The sequence below is a fragment of the Anopheles gambiae genome, chromosome 3 (assembly GCF_943734735.2).
Source record: "Anopheles gambiae chromosome 3, idAnoGambNW_F1_1, whole genome shotgun sequence".
Taxonomy (NCBI): domain Eukaryota; kingdom Metazoa; phylum Arthropoda; class Insecta; order Diptera; family Culicidae; genus Anopheles; species Anopheles gambiae.
Window position 1 is genome coordinate 88,436,482 of NC_064602.1, and position 25,661 is coordinate 88,462,142.

General features: G+C 44.2%; 1 protein-coding gene across 5 annotated transcripts in view; it reads right to left on the minus strand.

Moving 5' to 3' along the window:
- LOC1280976 (sarcolemmal membrane-associated protein) overlaps positions 1-25,661 on the minus strand; it is a 32,972-nt gene that overhangs the window by 5,468 nt on the left and 1,843 nt on the right. For 3 of the 5 annotated variants that reach the window (XM_061662958.1, XM_061662956.1, XM_061662957.1), the window contains exons 2-3: positions 24,427-25,116; positions 86-442 (exon numbers count right to left, since the gene is read on the minus strand). In XM_061662958.1, coding sequence (XP_061518942.1) covers positions 86-439 — 354 coding nt within the window. In that variant the 5' untranslated portion in view covers positions 440-442; positions 24,427-25,116. The remainder of the gene's footprint in view (positions 1-85; positions 443-24,426; positions 25,117-25,661) is intronic. The other 2 variants (XM_061662955.1, XM_061662954.1) reach the window with 1 other exon arrangement.

Consider the following 25,661-nt stretch of genomic DNA (forward strand, 5'->3'; position numbering starts at 1 on the left):
TCCAATGAGAGGTGTTGGAAGAGAGGATGAATTAGAACGTTTTGGCGGGGAGGGAAATGCTTTCACTCCTTCTTGGCTCACTTACATTAAACGGATGAGAATTCGGTCGGCAGATGAGCAGGGCCCGGGCAACCTGCGGCTGGCCATTGTTGTTGAGGCTGTTGTTGTTGTTTATGTTGTTGCTCACATTCAACGTGCCGCACGTGATGCTGTTGTTGTTGTTGATGAGTGTATTCGCGTTGATGTTATTGTTGGTGGTCGCGTTGTTGTTGTTAATGTTGCCAAGCTGCTGTTGTTGCTGCTGTTGCACCTGCGCTGCAACGTCTCGGTTTAGTGTCGTAGTGGTCGTCGTCACGTTGTTAACCAAAGGAGTTTGCATTCTTACTCCTGGCGCTTTCAGGAATGGTAAATACTCATCTCTGTTATTTATAAACACCATGACCTGCGGAAACGGGGGAAAAGAGAGAGAGGTAGAGACATACATTAACAAATGATCGTTAAATAATCCACATCAGTATTGTACATCTCTTCCTGACCGGTGGTTTGCCGGCTACTGTTTGGCAATAAAGCGAATAAATAGTAACATAAATTAAGAGCAGCGACCAGACCTATCAAGGTTGCAATACACACAACAAACACATACACAAACAACCCATCCCCAAGTTGCTCGCTCTCTCTCTCCCACTCTTGGGTGGAAGGGTTGTCGTTCATCAACATGTAAAACACGTTTTACACTGGGGCTTCGTTCGCTGTACCCGTTCACCGCACTTGCCGCACCCATTTGCAGGTAAATATAAACTAAATCCATGACGAATATCCGCGCACATCGAACTCGCCCTTAACCCAGTGAGCGCCCTCTCTAGGCGGCATACGAGTGCCGCTAAGGCATCATTAAAACGGCAACGAAGCCTCATTACGGAAAGTGAGTTGCATATATTAAGCGAGACCGGTTAAAGTTGTACGCAAAATGTACGTGTATGTAGACCAGTTTTCGCTTGTTTAATAACAACTTCAGGCAACACGCGCAGCCTGCCAAAACTTGGATCGGGTCCAAAACATGATAATACTAAGGGAGAGAGTTACCCAACAGAACATTATCTGACTAGGGGGAGAATGGTTACAACGGTGGTTGCATTGTCAAGGTAATATAGATGTAGCTCAAAGCTGAGCTACACACGCGTTACTGATGCACCGTGTCTCTCGTCAGAGCCTGACTCGTGACTCGTTGCTGCTCGGGAGTTCCTCGGTGCGAGACTAACGGCACTCGCAAGCACTCCACAATCCGCTATAGTAGTAACAACGTGCCTGCTGGTTTTAAGCACGAACGAAACATTAACACATGGACCCTTCTCCTTCTCTCCCACTCACTACACAGCACATTCCACCGACCTCACGCACCTTCACATTCGACCCAAAGTTCTGAAAGTGTACTGCATGCATGAGAGGCGATGCAAGAACTTCCTGGAATATAGCAAACGCAACGACAGCCACACACAGGTACACACCGATCTAATGCGTATAAAGCATGTAGTACTCCACCCAACGCAGCAGATACAACGGTATTTGATTCTACCATCTTTAAACATGCAAAGACCGCTTCTTCCCCGAAATGCAACTCTCTGAGGGCAAACGCTGGAAAAAGGGGTGCAGCACTAGCACACGTGGGTTAAGCAAGAAGCTTTAACGTTGATTGCTTTTTGATTAGTACTCCGCCCACCGCGTGCCCGTTAACGTCAGACACATGTTGCTTTCAGCTTTTTTTTCTCCAAAAATAGAGAAACCATATACCATTGCTACATGGAAGCAGCGACGGCCAAAGACAATCGAAGAAGATGCGTTCAGCAGAGATTATCCCAAAAGCGGCCGAGCTGCGGAAAATATGGAATGGAATGTTTCCGCATGGATATGCTTCACATTATCGACGCCGCCCGTTATGAGCAATGGAGGGATGAGTGTTTGAAGTCGCCCAGAAATCGGCGCGGAGTTCAGATTCCAGCTACGGGAGTGTGCGTGTGTGAGCCGCTGTGCAGAGTATAAAGTGGGCGCGAGTCTGATGTCGTCGTCTTCCAGAGTTCCACAAGTTTATCTTTTCGACCATACGTTCTCCGGATGAGTTCCGCTTCAGAGAGTATCGCGCGGGCCCGTCACCAGTAAACGCTACCGAGCGTGCAAGACACAAACTTTAAATATCACACAAAACGCATAGCATAAAATTACTAAACGGTGACATACGGGGATCGAAGGGAAGAGTAAAAACATGTTCAAGATATCCAGCCATCGCTTGGAGCGCCGGATCCGGTGATCAACCGGATAATGATGCTCATGCAGAGCCACGTGGCGTTGAGAATGCTTCAAGATTACTCGAAGAGTTCACTTCTTCTGCCTTCGCGTAATGGGAAAGTGTGCAGCAAAGGAAGGCGAGGTTTATTCCACTTTGCAGACGAGATCACATCCATAAAAATCAAACCGCAAAAACTCAAACCGTCAACAACACTGCATATTATAGCAAACAATAACCCAATCATAGAGCAGAGCAATGCTTTACTGTGTCTGCTAAACAGATTATAATTTGAGACGCTCGGAGCAGCAGTTTGTGGTCGGTTATCAAGGGGGGATGGGGCAACCTAATTAAGATGTTATGGCATCATCTCGTCGCTTAAACTAATTATTGTCGGTTACGCCGCAAACTCCAAGAGATGCAACAAATCTAGCTCTGTTTTTGCGGCCACATTGCAAATCAGCATGCTACTAACTAAATGAAGCGGCTCGTAATTTGTGGTCGTATAATGCGGCAAAAGAAACAAAGTTCCCAACAAACTTTTTTCTGTGGTGTTGTGGTTGTCGTAAGCTTCGTAATAACAACACAAAAACAATGCTTTTTGATCATGTGTTTGGATACAACACATTACTTTAAACAATTCATTATCTTTCCAAATATTTGTCGCGTTAACCAAACTGCTTATTCATATGATTCTAACCTCAAAACACTACCAACAAGGCTATTAATATGATCAAAAGGTCTGCTCAGATGTACTCACGTTCTGCATACTGCAGTGTCATAATTTAAACCGGTGGTAGAGAGGTTCAGCATAACCGAGAAACAAAACCAAAGCAACCAACCAACCGAAGAGCAACGTTCTTGCTCCGGCACGTTGCGTACATTAACCTCGTTCCACGGCAGTTCTCGCCGGCGGTACGTCTCGGTCAGCCTTTTGCCACCACAACACGTTGGCGAGTAAGGGGCCGGGGGTACCATTACGTCTACCAGTTACTGCTGGGAGTGTTTTGTCAACGGGCATTAGAGACCGTCGCCACCGTGGAAGCAAAAAAGTTGCGAAAGTAAAGACTCCACAGTTCCGATAACTGCACGGACAAACAAAAACTTTCAATGCCAACGTAAACACACACACACACATTGGCGAGGTATTTGGCCGTTTTTTGTTCCATTTTCCATTTCCATCGATATTTCTATCGGTGGATCAAGCTTCCATCGCAACATAGTTAGCTTTGAAATCAATAATTTCTGTTATCGTTAAGTAACTTCATCTTATTGGGCTAACACTTGGACTCGGTATAGGATAAAAAGCATTCTCGATTCTTCCGAAAGTCTTCTGCAAGAAGGCTAAAGGCCAAACCAACCCAACCTAATCAACCGTAGCGTTCGACTGAGTGGTAGGCAAATACAGTATTACTCAAAAAAGTGCACACAAAGTGAAATTCGATCCACACGTGGATATAATACTGGAATGATGTGTATAGATGGAGGTTTGTTTTTCTTATTCTTGTTTGGCCACAACAGAGGCCTGTGCCTGTGTTCCCAAAACTACTTACATCCTTTGGGAACACTTTAACTAATTGTTGTATCCTCCTCCTTAAAGGACAATAATGCTTTGTATTTGTAGGAGAGCTCTGTCGATACGAGATTCGAACTCACTCATGATGAACGTATATGTTAGGTAAGTCGTACAGCTTGACGACTGTACCACGGTACCCCATCCTGCAGATGGAGTTTAATTAGAACAAAAAGCACTACAATCCAATCTGACTGGCACAATATTCACACGTGTGGCCTAAATTGGATATTCTCCACCGATTGAATAGGCATTCAAGAGCATTCCACCCATCCTATCGATTTATTTAAGGACTTTAATTAAGGTACAGCTACTTAAGCATACCCTGTGTGCAGGGTGTCTCGTACCCATTGCCAAGGATGACCCACCAGGAATGAGGAAGTTGGCGCAAATCGTGGATGATCATAATACCAAAATGCTGCTGCTGCTGCTGGTACTGCCGTCTATCATCGCTCCGTCGTGTCATGTGTCGGCATGCAGCGATCCCAGGTGCTGGGGCTGCTGCTGTTGCTACCGTTTTGCTATTATTAGCCCACAACATACACACGATGCGCGCGATGCGAAAGCCGTAATCGTAAAATTTTTTGATTGATAAATCCGCACCACATCAACCGTTATATGTTTCCTATTCGGCGGATGGAGGGCAGTGTTTGTGGGGGTTGAACTTCGGCAGGCAGTACCATCGGGCAACTCGGTTACCCGGTTATGGAGTTACGGCCATTACGGCAACACCGACCGGAGCTGTTGGAAGCTATGGAAGAACCACGGAAAGAGCACTCAACACACAAAAACACACCTCCCCCCCACCACTTCTCAGCCACGGTGAAAGAATGACTGACAGACGACCACCCCCAACTCGCCGAGGAAGGAGCTGTATGACCGTGAACAGCTGAGTATTGGCGGTATCGTTTTCGCTCCCGCTGTGGTGGTACGTTGGAATGCCGTGCTAGTGTTGTGCGGTTTCAGAGACGCTGTTGCCTATTGGTGGTGCTGCACGTTTTGTGGATGATTTTACACACCCCTGGTACCGCCGTCCGTGTTAGTGTCGAAAGTAAAACTCGCTCACACCAACTAGCCAAACGGCATTGGCAGCGAAGGGAAAGAATCGCTGGAAGTGTGTTACTTGATTGCGTTAAAATCGAACCAGAAGCTCGCGCGTCATAAACATTTCCCGGTTTTTATATCCGGATCGTTGTGCCAACTGTTCCGATGTGTTGAGAAACTCTCCACTCTCCATCGACTATTAATCCTAATGACAGATGGCTTACGGAAAAAGGGCGTCCAAGTTTGAGAAGGAAATACGGGATTAGATGGCATGGTTCGTGAGCACCGATTCGCGCAGAGGCAGCAAGACGTGATCAGAGGTCGGAGGTGTTGGTTTGGGAAAAAAGAAAAACCGGAATTGAGTTGAAAGCTTTGAATGTCTTTAGAATGCCTATTTCCTAGCATAATTCTTCATCTAATTTCCAGCTCCAACTTGTAATATTGAAGACAACAGAGCAGCAGACTAAAGCCTAAAACTTCCACCGATATTTACGATGCGCTAACTCGTTCTCTCACAACGCAGGCTGCACACGCAGTCGCGTATGCCATCATCAAGTACTTAAGCCCATTGTCTAGCTTATTATTGTCTACCATGCATTTAAACTATTAGTTGCAAGGCAAGCGACACCAACTTCGGTCGTGACTCAACCGTCCCCAAGAAGATGATAACTACCGCGCAAAACCTACAGATACGGGGGACATGTATCTCAGCGACACTCCCTGCGTTCCCTGTGTTGCTGCTGCTAAGCCAAACACAAAACCTTCCCGATGCTTTCCACATTATCTGCCCCGCGTAACGTACGTTTGCGTCTTCCACTTTTGCGCATTTAATTATATGGAGATGAGTTGAGAATGCGACGAGTGTCTGATGGAATTAGCAGCGCTGTTGAGAGCTTGCGTGCTCTGTGTTTTTGTGTATTTGCTCGACGCGAGCAAAGGCAATCATTGCGCGACGCGCGAGTTTCGTTGCAACAGCAGCAGCAGAAGCAATTGTAAAGAAACACAAGTGTTGTTGTTTTGTGCTAGATACACATTCCACCGCGCGAACACGAAACCCCGAGAGCACACAGACATACTTCTCATCAGATTTTACATGCACCGGAGGCCCCCCATGTGAGGCGAAGTATGTGGTGGAGCACTGAATTTGTTGAATGCAGCTGACGACTACGCGCACTTGAGGAATTGCACACACGGCATTTGTGTCGACCTCATCAGTTATCCGGTAGGCCGATGCTATACGAGCTAAGTTGCATAGGATTTCGCTGATCTTTACTCAATTTCATTACCATACACACCGAGCACAAAAACTTTTGTAGCTCGATCCACTATAGAGTAGAGTATATAGGCCCTTTACAGGAAATAGCAAGCAATGTCTTCTATAGCTGCCAGGAGCACATATCCCAAAGAGTGGGCAAATAATAATTACATCAAAAAGTAGGGCTGCGCGATCAAGTAAAGCGAGGTTGCAAAACAAGAATGTTTGGACCAATTTATGCAAATTGAACGATGGTACCTCCTGCACCACCATTGCTTGCTGTGCCGTGTGTGTGTGGGGCACGGTCAATTACTTCAAATTGCTACACTCAGTGTGCACCAACAACATCTAGAAGCACACACAACAAACAGGCGAACCTGGCGAGCTGCGCGCGCCACAAGACTGCGCATTGCTGTCGAAGGAACTTGTGATTCATGCTCCACCGTAAATGCCTTGCGCTTGTTCTGTTTTTTCTTGACCGTCGATCGAATCCATTCGAGTGCGACAACACTGGCGAGCAGGAAGTCGGTACAACATGCACCAGAAGAACGCGTACTCCGCGCACTGTTGTTCTGGTATGCCGTTGTTCCGCTTGTTCTACGTTCTGGCTAGTTGATTATCCCTCCACCGTGCTTGTGCCGCGGACTTTCTTCCGGACGGTCTACCTAAAAAGGGCGTGTGAGTGTGTCTGTCTGTCTGGTGGATCAAACTCCGAAACGAAACAGATTCTGATTCCACACGCTACACGCGTAATCAACAACGGCCAAGGCCCAGGCCGGTTAACTTCCGCCGGGTTCCAAAGCACGCTGAAGCGGCCTTCTGCTAGAGCCATTTAAACGGTTTTCAAAATAAAGTTAGTTCAATCCCTCGGATTGGAGTGCAAAAGGAGGGGAGTAAAGCAGAGAGCGCGGAAGGGAAACGCACATAACAACGACTTGATTTACTAACGATCATTACATTCTGCCCGATCGCGGAGAGTTTCGTGTGCGCGTAGTAGTAGAGTCTGGGAACAACAACTACACCGCGATCATCGTGTGTAGTCGTTGTTTCTTCTTTCCAATTCCAACTCACCCAATCCCCACCACACTTCAGTTGACTACGAGCACTAATGAGTCCAAAGCCAGAAGCAAATACCAGACACAACACACCAGCAGCTGGTCTGTCTTTGATTCATGCGTTAGAGCAACCGTTTTCTTGTTTGCTTCTGGCACCGCTGATTTCATATTTAACGACGGATTGAAGAAGTTGGCAGACATGGCGTCACCCACCAGCACAGCACAACACGGCGATTGTGTCGTGTTTGCTCGAAAAACAGGTTGGCGAGGCACGCGGTGGCTTTTCGAATTAGCAAATGAACCTTGAATCAATAAAGCCACGTACGTAAATCGGAAATGGAATTGCAATTTAAAGCAGAAAATGTGAAATATTTAATCCACTTTTACGCGATTCATTCCAAGCCGGCTAGCGTCAAGTCTGTGTGAATTCTGATGGTTGCATAGTAGTAGTATTGTATGGTTTCAATACAGGCGAGGGATGTGATCTAGGTAATTCCATTATAAAGATTTATTTCGTCATTTTGCCAGCTGTCGTGCACATCGTGTACATGCAGTAGATGGTCAGGACGCTATGTGAACTCCCCACGCTATTTTGTATCAAACTAACAACATTTTAATCTTTTTTAATTACTGAAATGTATTTACTTCTTAAATAAATGATAGATAAATGATAGAAATGATTGAAAGATTGCATCTTCTACGTTTGCAAATTGAGCACCTTTTATACCTACAAATGGGACCAAATGGCAACTATAAAAAATATTCAATATTTTGAACATTTTATTGTACAAATTCGTGGACATATCATTATAACCAACTGTACCCCAAGTTCAAAGATAGTTTAAACAATAATAATTGGAATTTCCTATCATGTGAATATGAAGAAAAAGTTCTGCTCGTGAAAAATTGTTTTATTTCAATTAACGAAATCGTGAATAAAATACTAAACATGACCATATTGCCCCGTATTTCCATACTGTAATGTTTTGCTGATTTTAACATGTGGTTTTTACTAATGTACAATCAGGCAATTCATTTCTTTGATCTTATTTGCTATGTTTCATTTCCAATTGGAACCCTCACATCTGCAATTATAAACGAAGCCTAAGCTTAAATTTCTAACATGAAACAAAAGACAGCGAACAGATATTTCTCATTCCAATCGGCATTTCATGCTTATGTTCATCTTTTTTTTTTTCTTGTTGCTATACCGAAACAAATTGCTGTACTTTGTTCATGATTTGTCCAATTCCATTTGTTTTCCACCCCCTGGACAAGACACTTTTCTTTGTACAAATGGTCATTTTTCCAGCGCCATCACGATAAGCAATCAAGCTGAGGGCCTACGGCGTCTTGCGTCCATTCGCTACCGCCCCCCCCCCACCAAAGAAGGTGACAAATTGTCTCCCGCCGGAGCATGAAATTTGAAAACAAATTGTCATCCAATGGAACTCCCCCTCCCCGTTGCCTCGCCCGGAAGCAGGCCATACTAACCCCATCGGGCGCGCACGGCCCGATGGTCACTTTCACTCCAATTCACACACACACACACCTGTGTCCCGTCCCACACCACACCCGGGAAGAGGTACGCGCGGTTTGGTGCTGAGTAGTTTTGTGGCCGTGGTCAATGGCCCTACTTTGCGGTAATGAAGTATCCATCCAGATAATAAGCGCAACACAGCCCCGCTAGAAACCACCACTAACGCCCCCGCGGGGGGTGTGTTCCACTATTGCAACAGACAACAAAGGAGCAGGCAGGAGTGAAAAAGGCGATCGGGGGAGGGGATCTCGTGTATCGGTGGGCCTAATTTAATCCACAATTAACATTGTTCGCATCGGTTGGATTGTGTATTTTCTTTCCGATTGGGCAATTTGATTGTTTTGTTTGTGGCTTTTTATTTTCTTCCTCCTCTCTAGCGTGGGTCAAGAAAAGCTAGATCCCCATTTCATTAGACACACTAACGCCCGACGGCACACACAAGGCAAGGAAGAGCAGCATTGGATGTATCAATTTCCTCGAGGTTTCTACTATCGTTTGGAAAATTGGGAAAAAAGCGAACACTGCCAATTCCTCCTGCTCTACACCATCGATCGAATGACATCATCGCCGGTTCGATCTAATTATGTGTTTGTATGCGTCTGTGTTGGCATTATGTTGAGCATTGTTGGTGGAACTTCAACAGAACACTATTGGAGCAAAGTACTACGATTCTAAAAATTAGTTGAGCATAATGTTTTGAATTATTTAAACGCATTTGAGCGTAGATTTGAAATTCTCAACAATATTTCCTTTAAAATATTAAAATATAAAATTCCCAATAGTATTCACTTTACTTCTTAAGAAGGGAGAAGGCAACGATTTGCAGTCTCAGAAAAAAACGGGCTGCGAATGAAGAATCACCCGGAAACGCAAGCCTTCGCTCTTCCTGTCGGCAGCAAATCAACCACTATCGCGCGCGTCGAATGCCGTCGTCGTTGCCCTCGTTGGGTGAAAAAAAACCTGAAAATGCAACACCATCAGGGTAATACTACTACTACCGGCGTATGTTTTTTTTTCGCCTCCCTACTCCGGCGGTGTGTGAAAATTCGGTAATGGAAGAGGATAATTTTAGGCATGGCCGAGAGAGAAAGAAACACGTCGGTGGTCCTTCGTCCATCCGTCCGTACACACACCGGTCTCCGACCGGCATGGCCTGCTTGTCAGGGGCTGAGGGGAAAGGCGGTAGTGCAGGGAAACACACAAGGGGAAACGAACCTGGCGCTGACGCTACACACAGCAGCAGCTAGTCTAGGACCGCGCGCTCTAGCAGTGGTCTCTCTGCCGTCTCTTGCTCCGTGATAAATTTAGAATCCGATTTGCCTTCCTGTTGCTCCGATTGTGGCTAAACGCGCCTGTGTTTGTGGCGATGTCCGCGTACACATGCTGTACGGGAGTAGTGTACCGTGTTATTTATTTATTTTTTCTTCACTTTCCGCCCAGTTACAAGAGCCGCAGCAGAACCGCGTTTTCTCAACGCCGGCCAAAGCCCCGCCGCAACCGCAATGAGCACCAAACGGTCGTTCCCTTTTCGGTTGTGTAGTGGGGAGGAACGCGTATTTGCTTTTCTTCCGTCACGTAAATTGGGGCACCCCCACCAAAAGCGACCACACAGTTTTCCAAATTCAATACACTTTCTCGTACCCACAAAAAAAGCACGTAGCCGCCCGCCGCTGCATTCACAACAAATGCATTATTATTCAACCGTGCTGATAAGCGCCAGCGCGAAGGAAACGTGCAGGCATTAAAAAATGTTTTCATTATCATCATATAAAAACACACATTCACTTACGATGACACTCCCCACACACACACACACGCGCGCGGTTGAGCACGTGCCGGAGAAAGATGCATGCGTAGTAGGAAAAAGATGCATGCGCCACGGAACCAACGCGGAGGACTCATCATCACTTTACAATGCGTAATCCGATAAGAAGCCCGCCGGTTCGGCTTATGGCGTGGGTACTCTGTGTGTGGGTGTTTAGATTGCTGCTCCTGCCTCTGCTGCTTGTGCTTGCTCTTGAAACGGAACCGCGCTCTTGTAAACGCTTCTCCTCAGGCTCAAGAGTGGCGCTTGAAACAGAGTCAGTCAAGTGCACACACGAGCTGATACGAGGGGCGTGAAGGGGCGGGGGGTCGTCTGAGCTATCTGCGTTGCTTTGTGCGAGATGAGATGGCGGATGCAAATGGGCAAAGCATATGTTTATTGTGCGCAATAAATAAATGTGAGTGTGTGTGTGTGTCTGCTTTTGAAGAAGGCTTACTAGATATTTTTATTTTTATTGAAGATATCCATTGCCTTATGGCGGAATGATGCGAACATCTAGCTTAATAATAGCAAAAACAAATAATTGGATTTTAAAAGAGTTTCTCACATGCAGTTTGACAATTGGAGGCTGAATTTCAGCCTAAAAACAGACGCTCATTCGATGTGTAGTGTAAAAATATGAACATGAACTGCTAAAAAGAATTATTTAAACGAATTACTCTGAAATTAACGGTACAGCCAACTCACACCATAGAATACCGCACTGCTATAGAGTCGCTGCTACAGAGATTTGAATCTCTCTTTGCAATCAAACACACTAGCTCATTAATTCACTCTTTTGCGATTGATCACACTAACCTTCTTATGGATAGTTATTCTTATTTGTTCCCACAATTTGAAAAAGAATCCCATAAGATTGATTCATAAAAGTAGAGTAAATAATTTAAAAAAATCTAGTAAATGGTTTACAGATTCCAAGGGGAGGGGGGAGAGGGGGGTTGAGATGCCTGAAATGTTCTGATAATTACGAATAAAATCAAGATACTGTGTAACATGTAATTGATTTTTGATAAATTCAAATTAATTTTCCAATTGGTTAAAATACAGGGAGTTCACCGTTAACAAGAACATGTTTGAAACGGATTTTAAAAACAACTAATTCAAAAAAAAAACAAAAAAAAACACTCTTTTTAAAAAAATATATATAAAATTATAAATAAAATGGTTTTCCGATGACTGATTATCGAAAACGTAACTCGGTACATAAATATTTCAACCAATAAGAATGAATGCTTCAAACTTTCAAACTGGACCAACCCTCAATAAGATTAATATTCAAGCATGAAAAAGCTGTTAAAAAATTGTGAGGTATTAAAATACACACACACATTGGTTAAGGTTAGACGAACAGCTTGCTTATTTGGATTCTGAATAGAGGAATTTCACATTCGACGATGGCATTGAGCGTCATCGCAATAGTTACGTAGGCACAGCACAACAACGTTACATACCAGGGCGAATGATCATAGCCGATCAAAGCCGATATGCGATAAGCTAAACAAGAAAACACAGCCATAGAGAAGCGAAATAGTTTGACAGTTCAATTGTACACAAAAACAAACCCCCCATATACCGATCGTGTTCAAGAAAAGAGTGTGTTCGACACGATTCGCGGCAAGAAGGCGGTTTTTGGGTGTACACACAACAAACCTCCTTTCTGTAAGTTATTGCTTTACGGTACAATGTGTTACAGGCATCGTCTCATGATCGCCGCCATCATCATCATCTTCCTCGCGCCACTAATAACAGGTGTTTTCGGTTTCAAATTAATCACCCCTTCTTTAGTGCCCCGCCATTACGAGGCTGTTGGTGCGTCGAACCATCGTAAATCACGGCCACAGCGAATGTGTGTGTGCGCTGCTGTTTGGAAGGAAATTTCGCTTTAAATTATGCACGTGTATTAAGCAACCGGTTAAAAGTGGGAAACGCATCTGGATGGTTAACCGCCGTTCCTGCTGCTCCTCTGATTGATGTACGATAATAATGATTCTAAAGGGTCGGTGTGTTATTGTGCGCCCGTTGTTCCCATAAAGCAGCCGTTTACTGCCTCACTGACGCACCCAATTAAACGATCCATTAGCGGGCCCAGAAAGGTTCATCTGCGCCAACTTGTACGTACAGCCGCCACCACTTCAAACCCGGGACCGTTTGTGCGAAACACGCGAAAGAAGCATTTGTATTTCCGGAGAAAGTGATCGCCGTTTGGGAGGCAGTTGCTCAACAGGTTGTGCAACCGTAACCTAATTTGCACATCTTTTGCATCCCTAGTTCAACGCCTTCTTATTAGCGCATCTAGCGTAACATTTATTGCATGTGTCAAAGTGCAAAATAAAGCACGAAAAGATAATCATTTTGGCATTTCTTGCATATCTAGCCATTACCCAGCGCTATTAAATTGCCTTTGCATTAATTGCAAATGACACCCAACGACTTCATTAGCCGGTTTCGCGAAACGACGAGCGAAGCGAACAGGCTCCTATCTCTCTAAACGTAACATTGGCCGGCAGTGGTTCGCTTGCACCGAGACTGCAGCAGCTTCCAGGAGAACCACAGAGGGCAGGGCACCATACGAGAATGTGTTAATTTTGCAGATAGCAGGTACAGAATAAATCCGCATATCAATTAGCTGCCAGCTGTTAAAATCAACACCTGGAGTGAATCGTTTTACTACTACTAATCATTGGTCCCGGTTCATTATCGCACGTTTAATTAGTGACTTCGTTGCAGTAGCCCGGAAATTATTCAAAACTTTGGCGCTCTATTCTTGGAGCTAGAAATATTTGCAGAATCTTCAAATTATTCTTTAAGCAACTTGAGGAGCAACTATGTGCATATTAGTGATGGGTAAAGTTGGCAAAAATTCAGAGTCGACTCTGATCCGACTCCGATAAATTCGGAATCGACTCCGGAAGGTAGGTTCGCGCTGCAATATCTGGAGTCGTTCGGAATCGTCCGGAGTCGTACGGAGTCGCCCGGAGTCGCGCGGAGTCGGAGTCATCCGGAGTCGTTCGGAGTCGTTCGGAGTCGTTCGGAGTCGTTCGGAGTCGTCCGGAGTCGTCCGGAGTCGCCCGGAGTCGGAGTCGTCCGGAGTCTTTTGGAGTCGTTCGGAGTCATTCGGAGTCGTCGGAGTCGTCCGGAGTCGTCCGGAGTCGCCCGGAGTCGGAGTCGTCCGGAGTCGCCCGGAGTCGGAGTCGTCCGGAGTCGTTAGGAGTCGTCCGGAGTCGTTCGGAGTCGTTCGGAGTCGTTCGGAGTCATTCGGAGTCGTCCGGAGTCGCCCGGAGTGGGAGTCGTTTGGAGTTGTTCGGAGTTGTTCGGAGTCGTTCGGAGTCATTCGGAGTCGTCCGGAGTCGCCGGAGTCGTTCGGAGTCGGAGTCGTTCGGAGTCGTTCGGAGTCGTTCGGAGTCATTCGGAGTCGTTCGGAGTCGTCGACTCCGGACGACTCCGGTCGACTACGGACGACTCCGGTCGACTCCGGACGACTCCGAACGACTCCGACTCCGGGCGGATCTAGTGGTTCCATTTTGCCGGAGTCGGAATCGAACTAACAATAGTCGGAGTCGGATCGGAGCCGTGGGTGCGCTCCATACAGCACATCACTAGTGCATATGCTAGTTTGACAGTTCGGCTCGATGTGATCTTTCGTAATTTACTCTTTCATGATTAGCATAACTAGAAGAGTTGATCGATACATTCTTTTTTTAATATAGCTTACAAGATTATCTCAGTCAGGCTTACGGTACCAAAATAATCATAAATTTGAAATAAATAATAAATATGAATAAAAATGGTAAGATGTTTTTTCCATTATAAAGAAGTTCATATACAGTTTAGGACTTGATTTCAACCGTCAACTGTCAACGTCAAAAAACGTATAAAATCTTGAAAGGCCCAATTCTTATATTTTCCAAAATTGTACAACTTGATCTTGTTTTTTGTAGATAAAGGTTTTGTTGTTATTATTTAGTTTTATTACTATTTTTTTATCAATTCCAATGTTTTGAATTGCCATATTTCCATTATATTTGTGTTCATTGTTAGCAATCAATTTGTTGAAAATTAATTGTCGAATCCGAACAACCGCTCTGGTACAATGATAAAATCCACCGGCGTTACACTTATTGTGAGCCAAAAAAGGGCAAACAAAAATGTATAAGAACCTACCATTCACGGATTTCATAATGAAATTTACCTATTTATACAGTAGCACGCATACAAAACAAATGCAATCAAAATGCATTAACACACGCACGGAACTGCATTGGAAGGAGAAAAACAAACTCTAAACAAACATCAAAATGAAGATAGACAAATTAAAAAGCCTAGCGCGCCAGACAAGTTCATCACTTCCGGATGGCAGCATTCCGCCGCCAGAGAACCTCCCCCCTTTGCCATGTATTCTTCTGCCGTGCCACCCATCAATCAACCGCATTTATTTATTCCGACAGGTCCAAAAAAACAAAACGGGGGGAAAGAAACAAAAAACACCGATGCGGAACCACTAACTCAACAACAAGCTCCACAGCAGCCAGCTGGATGTATTCTTCATCATCCAGGGAGATAGAGAGAGAGAGAGAGGGGGACAGAGATGGCAAGTGCATGGCAGCTGTGTCTGGAATTGCTCCATTTGCACAAATGCATCACAATCGTCCACCGAAAAGCTGCCGCAGCTCCCAGCAGCACCGGAAGGACGAACCGGTGTTATTTTTGAAGGTATTTCTCCGCCCGAATAAGTACGGTGGATTAGTTATTACCATACCGGAATTTTGTAGAGCACTCGAGCAAGAGTGCAACGTGACCTGTTGATTGCAACTACGGGAGATTGCATATGCAAGGTGTCACTAATGCCGGACGTCACTCTGGACGTCAACGCGCAGCTTGACGGTGGGAAATTGAATTTCTCTCATATTAACACACCCAGGATATTCAGGTGCAGAAAATTGTATATCCAATAGTGATTGACATACGTGCAATCGATACGAGCACGAAGAGAGGTTAATTTAAGTATGAAATTCAATTTAATTCCCAGAAAAAAATAAAACTTAATACAATACTAAACATCTTAGAGCGCGTGCAACTAAGGGTATTCTACTAAAGCCATTAACAAAACCTACAGAAGGCATATAGTTCGGCATCCATCTTAAATCCTAACAAGATTTGCCTTTCCAAGGAACTGAAGGACGATGGATCGGCCCTCGGAAGATTGAATAAAACATGCTTACGACCCGAACCAACAACATCCGAATTGTTCCCCAGAACGGAAGCGTTAGCTTGACACTGACAAAGTTCCCCCAGGAAACGGCACAACAAAAAATGGGCACCAACTCCCGTCGTACGGCTTAAATGAGTTTTGCAGACTTCAGCTGAGTGCACGAAAAAACGACCGGTGACCCAGTGGCATTATGTGCCTGCTGTGTGTGTATGGTTTTATGCTAACCCTGAGCCAGCAACAAACGTGCCCGGAAAGTTAACCGAATATCCGCTCCTCCTGAACAAGCACGGGACGCAAAAACGGGACCTCCCCCGGTGGTGGAGCATCATCATGAGCCCTCTCTGTTCTGGCCTGGGTACAGGTTGCCGTAGCATGTCTTAAGGAATGTGGTGGGGGGTGTTGATTGTTCATCATCCCCCCCAAACGATCATAACGGATTCTGGTTGTGCAAAACAGGAAGATGTAGGTTCTCACACTATTGCACACAGACCACGTATGCCGCAAACTGTGCTAGTGGTGTCTTTGGTTTTAAACCATTCATAACCGAACGACGACCAATCAATACAACTACCCACCGACATCCGTGGGGTGTGTGAAGTTCGTGAGGTGAATTAATTAAATTATTACTAACAAATGTTTCATGGAGTGAGGATACATCTTTCACATGATATCTTTCGACACACCACCCTAACAATGTTTGAATACTTTTCACACATAATGGAACGAGAAACCCTTCATTAATTCTTATCAACTGTAACCGTACGTCATTGGATTGGAAGGAAAAACAACACTCACACAGCTGCTTGCCCAGAGAAGAACATGATTAGTCATCGTTGGCAACCACCAGTGGCAGCAAAAACCCTCTCTCCGGGAGTGACCCAGCAGATGAAGAAGCGCCCGAAGCGCCCGAAAGGTGCATGACAACTGGGGACATTTTAATTCCCGAGGTCAATTAGTTCAATTGCATGTGTGAGACACCCGCCCAGCTTCATTCGATTCACGCTGACCCCTGGTGGTTGGTTTGTTTTTTTTTTTCTTCTGCTCACGACCAATTGACCGCAACGATGGAACATAATAATCATCCATGAATCCACACAGACTGACAGCGCACCGATAAAGCATACATTTGAAGAAATTGAGAGAGCATACATTCAATGAAGAAGTTAATGCACTAACATTGATCCTTATTCAAATGAACGATGATTCTGAAGTAGAGTTTATTATGAATAATATGTCCCATTTTGCAATACTAACTGAAATGATATTGACACGAGAGAACTCTGGGGAAAATCCCTTTATAATTCTCCTAAGACAATTAAAACAAAATGTCTTCGATCATTTGAAAACATTCAACTTAAAGGCCGGGCTACATTGATCGTACTCCGTAGTGTAATTTTGATTTTCACTAGCGCATCTGGTGGCGGCTGGTGGAAGCTTTTTTTGGTCATCAAGGTAATGGTCGTGCCGGATCTCAAATTTAAGTTGTTTTTTCACCGTTTTTCGATGCGAAAATGGCTGAAATACGTGAACACCATATTCATCTATCAATTGTATAGCTTTTCTAGTCCAGTTATAGTAAAAAACAAGGAAAAATAACATATTTTCTGAAGCGGCTTCAAGTTGTTTAGCAAAATGCTTCGGTCAGCTGCCGCCAGATGCGCTAGTGAAAATCAAAATTACGCTTGCGAGTACGATCAATGTAGCCCGGCCTTAAGAAATCTCTGAATAAATTACCCTGAGGATCATCCCCAACATAATTTCAAGATGACTAATCCATCTTCCACTGCCATTAAAGCTCGAACTACGACAAATCTAGTCCATTCTTTGCAGCGAATCAAACTCTTTTGATTAGATTCATTGAAGCGAGGGTTCAATTAGTTGTATCAACTACAAAAAACGAGACACAACTAATGACCCATAATCTCAAAGTTCTAGGACGAATCAGAACGGGAACGAACAACCCACACCAAACACGAACACTTCCACGGGTTGTCGCCTTTTCCGTACTTAATTTGATTTAAACCGTAGCCATAACGGAATAGAAACTAGTTCCTTCCGAGCGGTCACGACCTTGTCTCGAGTCCTACTACGGAGAAGGCCACACACACACTCGCTTCCCCCCCCCCCCCTCGTTGGTTTGGTTTCATTTTTACCGATCGGAACCGGAAAGCAGAAGGCGAATTATTGAAAACGCCAACGATTAGAAGATTAAACTGTCGTCATGCAAGCAGGCAGGGGAAAAGATACAGACACACAAACTTGTGCGATTATACCGCATTTCCCCCAAAAAAGGTAGCCACCTGACACAACATATGCACGCAAAAGTCACATTAAAGCGCACAGTAAAGAGATACTACAGAAAAAGATACAACTAATTAATCTACAAAAAGAGTGTACGCCAAACAGAAAGTGGCAATGTTTTAATGACTCACTACCCTAAAAAAAGCTGAAAAGAGCTATATAAATAATAATCACAAGTCTCCAATTTAAGAAATCAACAGACATCAAATTCCAAAACATACACAAACACACATACATACACATTCCACCATCTGACTGGCGGGCGGAAAAAGGCAAATGGAATGTAATGGCAAAGGTGACAACAAATCAAATTGGAAAAAAAGAAGTGAAAAATAAGTCACAAAAAGGAGAAAAAAAAACCCTCCTAGCGGAAAACTTCCACCGGAATGAAAGCGTACAAAATCGCATTTATCCGCCGTTTCGGTGTGTGTGTGTGTGTGTGTGCGGCTGGTGGAATGTTTTCCCAAATTTTCTTCCGCACGCTTTCCATCACCAAACGGGCGGCTCTTCCTTCGTGCGCCTAGAGCTAGCCAATGGAGGAGGTGGAAATCAACCGAACTGTTTCCAATTCCGTTCAACTTTGAAGACGGCAGTAGCGTGTGATCGTTTAGTGAGCAGTTTGTGTGTGTGTGTGTGTGTGTGTGTTGTGCGCTTTAGGTTTGACACGTTTAATCGAAGTTTAATCCACATTACATCAAAAAAGCAATCGCCATTTGGACAAGCTAAGCGGATTGCTGAAAGGCATGTGCAGGAAAGGCGGCTGGTGATCTCGTCGTTAAATTCGGGCGTCGGGCGTTTGTATTGCAAAAAACATGAAGTTTTTTTAAAGAAAAAATTAAGTTTGAACTTCGTGCGCAGTAGCGTAAAAATAATGGACCAAATTGGGGTTATCAGGCAACCGATTGCTTAGCAAACAGCCGCAAATAATATTGACTCATTTAATGGTTAAATGTAGCTCATGGAGTAACGTGGTTTTTTGTAATAATACACATAACTTTTACATGAAATTGCAAAATTGTTGAAACTATTTACCATCAATGGGGCCCTTTTCGTTTTAATTTCGTAGGCTTAAGTTTCAGCCTGTCAGCTGTTTGCATTGTATAGCAGTGTTTAGAGCAGCTATCAAAGTGGGTATAATACACAGGTGGGCTTATCCCAAGGTGTATGTATTTAGAAGGCTGATTTTTATCGCTTCTACTTCTGAATGAAGATTTTAACAGTGTTTTATGTCATCGTCAAGCTCCGGCTGTTAGAGGCCACCATGAACGGGGTGCAGTGCAAAGTGAGAGTGTCGAACTTGACGTCGGAATCGTTCGAATCTCACAGGGGTCTGAGGCAAGGTGACGGACTCTCCTGTCTGCTGTTTAATATCGCTCTAGAAGGTGTCATTCGAGGCGTGGGGCTAGACGACATCCGTGGCACGATCCTCTACCGGTCTCTCTAATTTCTTGGCTTCGCGGATAACATTGACATCATTGGCAGGATAACAGTAAAGGTGTGTGAGGCGTACACCCGACTCAAACGCGAAGCAGCAAGAATTGGATTGGGAAACAATGCGACGAAGACGAAGTACTTGCTTGCCGGTGACTCAGACCACCTGTAGTAAAGGAGTTTTGCTACGTTACTTCAGACAACGACATCAGCAGTGAAATCCGGAGACGCATTGTTCAGGGGAATCGGGCATACTATGGGCTTCCACCGACTGCTGATATCGAGAAGATTTTGAGACTTAACGAAATGTGAGATATATCGTACATTGATTCGCCTTGTGGTCTTCTATGGATATGTGCCTTGGACCATTCGGAGGATGCAAACGCTCTGTGTTTGACCGACGCATCCTTCGGATGATCTTTGCCGGTGTGTTCGAGCATGGAATGTGGAGGAGAGGGATGAACCACGAGCTTGCTGAGCTGTACGGCGAACCGAGCATCCTGATGGTTTCGAAGGCTGGGGCATGTCATGAGGATGCTGGACTCATGCCCAACCAAGAAGGCGTTCCACAGCGATTCCCAGTTCGGCACAAGGCGAAGGGGAGCACAGCGAACTCGATGGCTGGACCAGGTGAAGCGAGACCTGACAGAGATCGGGTGTCTACATGGATGGGAGGCTGCAGCCAAGGACCGAGCATCCTGGAGAATAATTGTTGACCGGGCCATGTCACATCGACGTGCTCTATCGTGAGCAGGCCAACAAGAGAGAGAGAGAGAGAGAGAGAGAGAGAGAGAGAACTGAAAGGATATTGGACACAAGAGAACGCGGGCCCTTTTCGTTTTAATTTCGTAGGCTTAAGTTTCAGCCTGTCAGCTGTTTGCATTGTATAGCAGTGTTTAGAGCAGCTATCAAAGTGGGTATAATACACAGGTGGGCTTATCCCAAGGTGTATGTATTTAGAAGGCTGATTTTTATCGCTTCTACTTCTGAATGAAGATTTTAACAGTGTTTTATGTCATCGTCAAGCTACCAGAAAGCCTGTTTGAGCCAAAGTTATCACCCGTCCTGTCAAAAAGTGACGTTCAAAAGTAACGTTCGAGGGCCCCAATAACAGATAAAGCTCAAGGTGGAATGTATAATGAGGTGTAGTTATAGCGGTTTTGGCGATCCCCCCCTGGGCTCCGATTTTGACAGATGGTTTTCCGCTTGTATATGTATTGATGGATTGTTTACGTTTTGCATGGTCAATATTTGGTGGAGATCAAGTTGGGTGAATATTTTAGTTTATTAGAACACTGCCCGTGATTTAAAATGGAAATTTTCCTTCGAGAACTTGAAGCGTTCGCCAAACGCGGAAAAATAACTGTCAGCTTTCTTCGTCGAATCTTCTTCCACCTAGCTGTCAAAACGGGCTTATAACTTGACCTGATATCTTTACGGTCCTTGATAAAGCTCAAATGCTAAATTGACTTAAAATTTTTGCCTTGTTTTGATAGCAGAACAATGATCTGGCTACTATTGTGACACACGAATTGACTCTTATTGTATACCAAAGTCCATATAATACAGAGGTCGATGCATAGCTCGATTTTGGTCCACCATTTTGAAAGCTTATTTTTGACAGTTAGATGAAAAAGCGTTCACAAACGATTCCAAACAACCATACAATTTTTAGGGCTAATTGTGCATTTTGTGCTCAAAACTTAGTTTAACTATACATTTCTTTCTCATGAACGTGGCATGGAGTAGTTTTTTCAGTAATTCATCACTTAAAAATGACCACAATCAGAAATCTGGCCTCTTAGCTTTGACCCTCTTGAGCTGCATAAGATTTCGTCGTAATTTCGGGCACTGATCTCGTTGTAATTGATAATTTCACTATAATTCTATCTTTTCTTGATATTTGTCAACTTTTTAAAGTACAATATTACAAACAAACGTTGTAAAAATGGCCGAAATTGCTTTCAGACCACTGCATGCACAACAACTAAAACCTCAATGTATGCTACGATGAAACTATTGAAGCTTTTTCATCCAGCTGTCAAAACTTTCCCACGCTTTTTGATCAAATGTTCTGGACGACTCGACCTCTGTACTATATAGACTTTGTTGTATACTTAAAATCTCGTTGACATCTGTCAAATCGTCTGTCAACATAAGGAGACTTTTACATGCCATCACACTAGGAGACCCGCTACACGATCGGCCGATGTGGATTGGAATTGAACTAACGACTTGTCGCGTGTTAACCCTGTACCTTATGCATGACACCATAGAGCCATCCGTGCTGAACGTACGATCATAACCATACAGATTCGTTGATTTAGCTATGAAAGTTAAAAAAAATTGCTCAAACCAGTAATCAAGACACTTTGCAAAGTTATTGAAGTTGAATATTTTGAATCATTTGCAAATAGTTTTGGTATTTCTAGCTAATCATAAACTCCGCTCGCTCAAACTCGCACTACTGCCTGGAGCAGATGCTCAACCCCACCCTGCACAGCAGTAGAACCCAAAAAGCGATTGGAATATTGCTACACGACTACCGTATCAAGCGCAACCAGGTCACTTTTTCATAATCATTCCTGTTACATAAACACCCCCAAAACGCAAATAGAAGGTAGTGCACGTCATGACGTCTTCGGCACACTAGTCCCAGACACACACACACACACACGCATACATAACCTCACAGAACACGGCACGCAATGCTGTTCGGGTTTAGAGAGATCAAAATTAGTCTTGAACAGCACTTGAACTTCTCGGAGGCAAAAGGAAACCCGCGGCGCAATCCTCCCAAGCACGCACTCATCGCCCCAGCGAGCCAAAATAAAAAAAAGCAAAACGAATCGCACGGCCTTGCAAAAATTTTGACTCACGAAAACCCGACAACGGTTTTTGGTTCGAAATGGGTTCGGGGCGGGAGTTGTTGTTAGGGTAGTTTACGTGGGAAAAGCCGTCGCGATGGCGCAAACGTTCCCTCTACACAGGGGGAGTAACAGAGATACTGCGCGTGTATTAAGCGTGTGGTTTTGCTCCTTCTTGCAGGGGGCTAAACGGATCTTTTCGCACCGCACATACATCACCCGGTACACGCGTGCGGAATTGTTTATAAGGAAGGTTGTGCTTGTGCCTGTGTGTGTATGTGTGCGGCTATTTTAACGCATAATTACGCGGCACCAAAAATGTATCGCAAAATAATGATTGTTTCAAAACCGGATCGGTTCTGCCAACAAGGAATGAGAAAAACCACCCCACGGTGAAGGTTAGAAATGCTCTAGGTTCTTCTTCTTTGGCTCAACAACAGATGTCGGTCAAGGCTTGCCTGTACCCACTTGTGGGCTTGGCTTTCAGTGACTAATTGATCCCCCCCATAGCAGGATAGTCAGTCCTACGTATGGCGCGGCGCGATCTATTTGGGGATTGAACCCATGACGGGCATGTTGTTAAGTCGTACGAGTTGACGACTGTACTACGAGACCGGCTAATGGCTAGGTTAGTAATTATGTATTTAATAAATAGTATGCAGTAAATGTGAAAATGATGCACTAAATCGTAAATATACAAGCTAAAATGTCAAACAAATGCACTATGCGACACGAAAATGTAAACCTTTTTAATCCACTAGAAAGCAAAAGCAGTACGTCCATCAACAACAGTCAATGACCATTTCCAATCACCCTTGCCGATCGTGCGCGATAAGAAATAGCACCAGAATCATGCCCGTGCTCAAAGACACAACAAATACACTCAGCATTCACGAGCACTCACAGCGCACCACCATAACGCAATGCAGTGCCAGCTGCAGGCAGAGGAGATGTATGCAGTCGGTGCGCACACAAAAAACACGTCTGAAAAGCGCCTGATGCACAAGACAAATTGCACCCGGAGCCGCCGAGATCGTCGCGTATCGCCCGCCAGTGGCAAATTCTTTAAATTAATACTTTTTTAAGCCACTTGCGCATAATCAATCCCCGGCTGATAAGAACGTAGGAGAACGAGTTTGGGAGCAGCGGTGGGGAGGGGACGACTACGTCCACACTGTCGATTGTCCACACAAATATGTCGCCACAAATACGTGATTGTACGGGGAAGATGGATTTTATGAATTATTTCCATTCATAAATCAACCAGTTGGTGGGAAGGAAAAACAAGATCAAATACAGACCGACGAGTTTGTGAGACGAAGTGGTTTCTTAATTATTATTTTTTTGTGTTCGAATCCTCTCAATCAGACAGCACAAGAAAAAGGCTCATGACGAGTGTGTGTGTCTCGATGGCTTTCAAATATTTGCATTCTCTGTTTTACCTCAATCATTCAACGACCTACTTGCAGTTTGACCTACTTGTACGAGACAAATGACATATCTCACCGGCTCGATAAGATGATCGATCATTCGATTGGGAATGAGATGGACGTTGATATTGATAGTAACACTGTGTTTAGGGAAATTATGTAGATTTTGCCTTTGTTTTTAGCTAAACAAATCAAGAAATTTGTACACTTTCAGTATCGTAATTGATGCACGTCCGATCAATTAGAACCTTGATATAGGGATTTTATCTTCAAATTTGGATATTTTTATGAAGCACTATGTTGAAACGAATTCAAATTCCAAGCCGAATTTTACACATACAGAGATTTATCAAATATATAGCATTTTAAACGTATCAAAGGTCGAGACAGCGTGGTGGTTTAATGGTAACAGCGACGACTCGTCATACGCATCGGATGATCGTCCGGTTGATCGAACCCCATCGGGATCCGTCGGGCCATTATTAAAATAAGGTTTTGGCAGCTGATGCCCAATAATAAAAAGATAAGATTCTCTCTTCAGTAAAAGCGTATAATAAACTAAGCTTGTGAGAATGTGTAGTTGTGAAGTGATTGGCTAAATATTATCGTAAAATTTACCTGAACTGATCACTGCGAGGGGCCGTTATTGCTGACCGGTGGGGGGCAGCAGCAATCAAAGGTTCGGGGAATGATAAACAATGTCGAAATAAAAAAAAATATATATACGTAAAGATATTCCGGCGACGGATGATGTGTTGATGAGCTTCTTGGTCGTTGTTGTGCTTCCTGAATTCCTTTCTTGAAGATGTGCCTTCGTTTTTGCAATTTTTTAGGTTCTTTTTTCGTTGATGAAAATTAAATATTCAAAATTTCCGATATGATGATTCGCGCGCAAAAACAGAAACAAAGAAGGGTGTGCAAATGAAGGCAGCAGCGCTTCCCCGTGTCGGTGTCGTTAAATTGTGGCAACACTTTGCGTTATCATTTGTTACACATGGCCGCACACTTACACACAAACGCAAACACACTTGCACTTGTTATTGCTTGCGCTTCACTTGCTTCGATCGATCAAATTTTGTATCACTCGGTGTGTGTGTGTGTGTGTACACAGGCACAAACGCAAAACGAACGAGTTGCTGTGATCAATTTTCTTGCCACCATCAGAGGTAGGCTACGGTAACTTTGCAGGGCTTTTCCTTCTTGACCCTGTCGTGGCGCGCGCACTTGGGTTTCGCAAACTTCACAACATCACTGTGGCCGGCAGACGAAGCTGGTCGTATTGTTGAGCGAAGGACACACGGACACTCACTGCAAATGGAGGTGGATTGGCGAGATTTTTGTGTGAGTGTGTTAGAGAGCAGAACGAAAGGATCGGTTGTTTAATCAGTCACGTGGGAGTAATAACTCTTAGCAGGTGGTGGTGGTTTAAAGTGAAATATATTGGGCTTGTATCTTTAACGACGGACTACAATTACGATCAGCTCGATGGCTGCAGAGGAGATGGAGGAGAAGAAGGCGGCTTGATGGGTCCATCAAAAGCGCAACGAATCGATTTAATGTTTAAGGATGTCCACGGTTCATGGTTGTTTCCTATTCAAGTTCACAAACACACAGAAAATGGGGGGAAGTGTCAAACCGTTCTACTCAAATGCTTCTTATTGAATAAATATTTTTTTTAAAAACTGCTCATCGTCTTCCGGGTGTGTCAAACATCAACAAAATGAAGATACCAAGGCCATTGTGCTTGAGGGTTTTTGTGAATTTTCAACTGTTCCAATTATGTGAAATGTTATAGAAATATTTTGTTTTCTGTTGAAGTGTCAAATTTCGTGTGAAGCATTTTCAACTATTCG